Genomic DNA, 5,660 nt, shown 5'->3' on the forward strand with positions numbered 1-5,660 from the left:
TGGTACTGGGAGTTGAACCGGCGATCTTCTGATCACAGGCCCACCTCCTATAACCTCTGCACCACCACTCCCAGGAAAATAAAATTGATCTGACAGGAAAAATAATACTAAAGCCATATTTTTTTATGCGTCAGGCCACGCCTCATTAGCTGGAGTGTTGTTCGTTGAAACTATCACCATGGCAACCGAGTTCTCAGGGGAGGAATCCAAAGCAGGCGATCAGTTCATTATTTTATTTCTGTTATCTGCTGAGAAATTCTTTCAAACATGTTTTTTTTTTTTTAAATATAGATAAAAAAAAAGAGAAAAGATCATGTTGTAAAGGATTTATAACTCCTAACATCAAGTTTCACTGTATCCACAATCTGTTTTTAAAACTAGCTAAAATTATTCCCACGTTTGAGCAGGTTGCAGGTTTCCTTCAGATTGTTTGAAAATGTCACCAGCTGTTCTTGGGTGAAACCAGAACACTGTTGGCAGCGTGTCCTCCGAATGTTTTTATTATTTCTCTGGCAGGATGTTTGCTGTTTTTGCAACTCAAAGATACGGCACCGTCTGTTGAGCTTTCTATTTAAAGCAGACGTAAACACCAAACCAAAAGGAAAAGAGGCTTTGAAATGTCCCCAAAGAGAGAAGAAGTGGAAAGCGGAACGGGTATGTGTTTTCTTAGTAAGATCTTGACCAAACAACTTTGGTTGAAGTGAAGAGGAGATCTGTGGTGTGGACCAATGAAGAAACATCTGAAGGTGTTCAGAAGTTTTCCTTGTTGAAGATGAACTTGACATCGGCCTCAGAGTGAGACAAACACTGCTTCTCCAGAGATTTACCGAGCTGAGGCGGTCCACACAGGAACACCCCCACTTTGCTCCTGAAAACACATCAAAAGTTAGGAAGGAAGCGTGACCTCATTCTTCCACGCTCTCAGTTTTTCATTTTCCAGCTGAAGCTCACCCTGGGTGCTTCGAAGCGATGCTGGTGAACTCGTTGTCCCAGTTTGGTTTCCCGTAAAGAGTCTTCTGTTTGAGTCCGGTGATCGGATCGTTCTCCGCCTCGTGGTGGACACGGAAATGAGCTGCCTGATGGAGGAAGAAACAGAAAAGATGCTTAAAAGACCACATCATGAAGGTCTTTTCAGGTTATCGGACATCCTGGCTGCAGATGTGCTGGTTAACAAAAATACTGAGACACCAGGGACACTCTGGGTCGGACGCAACGATTTGGTTTCACTTTGACAAAATTCTGGTGTATTGAAACAATTCCTTACAAGAACTGAATTCTGTATTTACTATGGGAGACAGCTCTGTGTGCACGTTTTGTTGATTTTTATGAGGCGAAACAGGGGCGTGGTGGACGCATAGGATTACTAAGAGAGGGAACAAAATAATGAGAGTGAATATGACCAAAACTGACAAGAGAGTAATTGATGAGCCTAAATAGCTGCTTAATGAATAGTAGCTGCTGACACGGTCTCTGAGGAAGGCACTAAGCTAATGCTAGGCTAATGCTTCAGAAGAGTGAGCGTTGTTGCTGTCTCCAGTTTGAGCTGGATGTTTTTTAAAGAAGTAAATGCTGTCTTGTTTTTCGAATATTGATTATATTTCAGCTTTTAGCCATGATACTGGGTAAGAGTAGTGCCACAGTTGTCCTAAAAATTTTTTGTTGGAACCAGTTACCGTAATTTCCGACTATTGAGTGCACCTGAATATAAGCCACACACACTAACTAATACAAAAACAAACAATTTTGTTTATATACTGTATAAGCCGCAGGTGTTCACATTGTAAATGAGAAGCACTCAGCTACTTTATTTTACTTTTCAACACACACGGAGTGAACCCCACAGGTATTTTTGACTACCTCCCTCACTCATGGTTACTCTACTGAATGGCCTAATACAAACTAACACATAATGAACGCATAAACTAAGCTAACAAGAACAGACTAATCACTAAAAGAACAATACTAAACAGCTAACTGAAATGATTAACAATGAACACATTTTTTTTTTACGTACAGTAAATGTTTTTTGCTTTTTTTCGTGAACAGTGCCAACACAGCTGTTTAAAAAAATACAGTAGCCTACCAAGAAGTCATTGATCGCTATCTTCATATTCCTCAAGTTCTCCTGCTCAGCTGAGCACAAGTTGCTCTGTGAGCATGTGAGACTCACATTCTCAGCAGAGAACAAGTTGCTCTGTGAGCATGTGAGACTCACATTCTCAGCAGAGAACAAGTTGCTCTGTGAGCATGTGAGACTTGCATGCTCAGCAGAGCACAAGTTGCTCTGTGAGCATGTGAGACTCACATTCTCAGCAGAGAACAAGTTGCTCTGTGAGCATGTAAGACTCACATGCTCAACAGAGTACAAGTTGCTCTGTGAGCATGTGAGACTCACATGCTCAGCAGAGCACAAGTTGTTCTGTGAGCATGTGAGACTCACATTCTCAGCAGAGAACAAGTTGCTCTGTGAGCATGTGAAACTCACATGCTCAACGGAGTACAAGTTGCTCTGTGAGCATGTGAGACTCGCATGCTCTGCGCATGCAAGGGACTCCCCCCTCAGTTCTCTCATCCTCTCCCCGTTTCATTGGTTCGATTGTGAACTATTCGGTAATTTCATTGGTCAGATTTTTTTTAACCTTTATTTATACAGGTAGTTTCAATGAGTCACGACGACACCCCCCCCCCCTCCAACAGAGGCATGTATTGGGTAGCTATGCGAGTGCCTGGGTGTGACGAAGCTACATGTTTTGGTGGCAGGAAGCTCACTAGCCTGTCAAAATAAAAATCCATAAATTAGTCGCAGCATTGTATAAGCCGCAGGGTTCAAAGCCTGTGAAAAGAGTAGCAGCTTATAGACCGGAAAGTACGGCAATCTGTTGGAACGAATAGTAAAAATGTATTAGTACTTGTATCTGTACTTAGTATCATCAACTACTCTGATGTATGTACTTGTAGTTGATAAGAAAAACTGTTGTATCAGTGCAAAGAGAGTCCATGTTTTTACTCATTGTTTTCCATCATTAAGAGGTTTTTATTCAATATGAAAACGTCCTAACACTCTGGTGGTCTCCTGCACCCAGCTGCTCATAATGTTTTGGCTCTTTGGTCTCGTACCTCCGTCTCCTTCCATCGGGTCAGGTAGATGTTGTAGCTGAGGAAGTCGGCCATGTCTTTGTCTGCCATCTGTCGCTCCAGAGACTGCAGCAGGTCAGCGAACCACTCGAAGGCCTCAGTCTCTGGACACAACCAGTAGAAGTAGATCTGCAACAGAACCCTGGCATCAGAACAAAACCCCCAGGGTTCTTTGGTCTCAGTCGCTTTGAAATGTGGGAACTAATCGCTACGGAAAATAGAAATTGGTTCTGTTTTTATTTGGGCACAGAACTGTTTCAAATACATAAAGAAACCATAAAACTGCTTTATATGTGCACTTTTTATGAAAACTACATTAAAAAGCTGTGCGCCTTGGTTTAAATACTGAAGCCCCGCCCCCAAAGGCCCAGTGAGCTCTCATTGGCCGGCTTCAGTGGCCTGATCAGGCTGATCTGGAGTTTTGCTAGTTTAATAAACATTTTGTTTGTATAAAGTCAAACTAAAACAACATAAAATACTTGCGTTTTAAATAGTTTGTCGAAGTAGAGGTATTTGCAGTTTCAAAACATCAAAGTTCATGCACAATAATCCAGGTACAAAATCCAACAATGGTCAGTCAGGTCATCTGGACAGTTTTATTTTTTTTGCTGAGATGTTTCGTCCTTCATCCAAAGGACTTCCTCAATCTGAGGAGCCACCAAACAAATCAAACCCACAGCAGCATACTGTTACAGGGGAGAGGGCGGGCTCCGGAGGCCATCTTAGCATCAGCAAACCGTTTTTTTTTCTACTTTGGAGTATTCTGTTGTGGGAATCAGTTTCGTTTGGTGGCTCCTCAGATTGAAGAAGTCCTTTGGATGAAGGACGAAACGTCTCAGCAACTAAATAAACTGTCCAGATGACCTGACTGAACATTGTTGGATATTTGCAGTTTGCAGTCGAAGTGAAGCTCACCTTCTTGGTGAAAACCTCCTGGTTGTTCTGGATGTGTTTGTACCAAACAGACTTCAGGATGGAGGCGAAGGGAGTCACTCCAATTCCGGCCCCCACCAGCATGACCACCTCATAACGAAACACGTCCTCGCTGGCGGTACCAAACGGGCCGTCTATGGCCACCCTGAAAGCAAACGGTGTAACAGGAACCAGTTTTAACACCTGAATGTTCGGACTTTATGAAAGAAAAACTTCTCGTTTATAGTTTCTTCTTTACCTTTGTTGCAATTACTTAAGCAGAATTTCAGCTATTTAGGTATCAAAACATTCAGCTCATTCATGACATTACAGTTATGACTTAAGGTTTGTGTAACTTTTATATTAAAACTTTTTTCATTAAAATGAATTGAGAACTACTTCAAAACCTTGACTAGCTTTGCTCTTTACATTCCTCTTCAGTATACTTGCTTCAGTATTAGCTTTTAGCTACTAATAAATAAAGGTTGATTGATTTGGCTAGTTTTAGCTTTTAGCTGCTAATTTGCACCTTTTACATCTATAGCATTTTGGTCAACACCTTTTGTTTTTGCTAGTTTGAGCTTTTTTGAAACTGTTTTGCTAGTTTTATCTAGTTTTAATAATTTTAGCGATTGCTGTTATCATTTTAGCTTTCAGCTACAGTTTAGCCTTTTTTAGGTTTTAATTGTTTTTTGCTAGTTTGAAATTTTAGTAACTGTTTGTATTAAAATTAGCTCTTCATTAATGTTCTGTTGGTTTTAGCTTTTAGTTCCCGTTATGCTAGTTTTAGCTTTTAGCTACTTTATTAAATCACTTTAAGTTTCGTTAACAAATATCAGCTAATTCATTCCGCTCTCAGTCTTTTAGCAGCAAATTACAATTTTTCCAGAAATAATGCGCAGAACATATTAAAAGAAGTCTCTGCTTCTTGTATTATTTTTTTATATAGTTAATATTTATTTATTAAATATCAGGGAGGAAATATTCAAATCAACCCAAACTTGACTTTTTTTTTCTGAGGATTTGAAATCTTGGCCACATAAGATGCATTGTTTTCAGATATGTTCTAGCTTTTTACACAAAAAAGAGACATGAAACGTATTGTGAGTTTTCTTTAGCTCTAGTGACCGTACGGTAGTTACTCTCATTTTCAAACAGTGTGTGGAGGTTTAGTCAGTCTCCAACGTGTGATCGAAGCAGCGAACATCTGCGAGGGTAATTTTCTCCAAGGCAGCAGCTCTGAATGTAGGACTTGGTCTTTCATTGTCTGCCTTACAGAAAAAAGAAGAAAGCTTCAATTTGCTCAGCAGGACCACCACCTAAAGTCTGAGCTGAATTGTTACAACTTTTATTTTAGTGTTTTCTTCTCATTTTAGAGCCGAACAACCGGCAGAAATCTACAATAAACCACCCACGGCTCTGAACGTTGCGCCTTCTGTCAGCTTCTCCAGAGATTTTGATCAGTGGGGCATAAATTAAGCAATTTCACGCAGTGTTCCTTTTTCTAGCCCCCCCCCCCCCCCCCCCCCCCCCCCCCCCCCCCACCCTCCCCGCCCCCCACTCCGCCCCCCCCCGCCCCTCCACGCCTCCTCGTCCAGCCCGGGTTGTCACCG

General features: G+C 41.3%; 1 protein-coding gene across 1 annotated transcript in view; it reads right to left on the reverse strand.

Annotated features, from left to right (window-relative positions):
- Positions 1-320: 320 nt before the first annotated feature.
- The window catches only part of LOC119428872 (cytochrome b-245 heavy chain), a 24,117-nt gene continuing 18,777 nt past the window's right edge, over positions 321-5,660 (reverse strand). Inside the window, exons 10-13 of the mRNA XM_037696565.1 lie at positions 4,051-4,213; positions 3,118-3,264; positions 952-1,076; positions 321-868 (exon numbers count right to left, since the gene is read on the reverse strand). Of these exons, the coding sequence (XP_037552493.1) occupies positions 751-868; positions 952-1,076; positions 3,118-3,264; positions 4,051-4,213 (553 nt within the window). The 3' untranslated portion in view covers positions 321-750. The remainder of the gene's footprint in view (positions 869-951; positions 1,077-3,117; positions 3,265-4,050; positions 4,214-5,660) is intronic.

Source organism: Nematolebias whitei, chromosome 23 (assembly GCF_014905685.2).
Source record: "Nematolebias whitei isolate Nwh7 chromosome 23, NemWhi1, whole genome shotgun sequence".
NCBI classification, from domain to species: domain Eukaryota; kingdom Metazoa; phylum Chordata; class Actinopteri; order Cyprinodontiformes; family Rivulidae; genus Nematolebias; species Nematolebias whitei.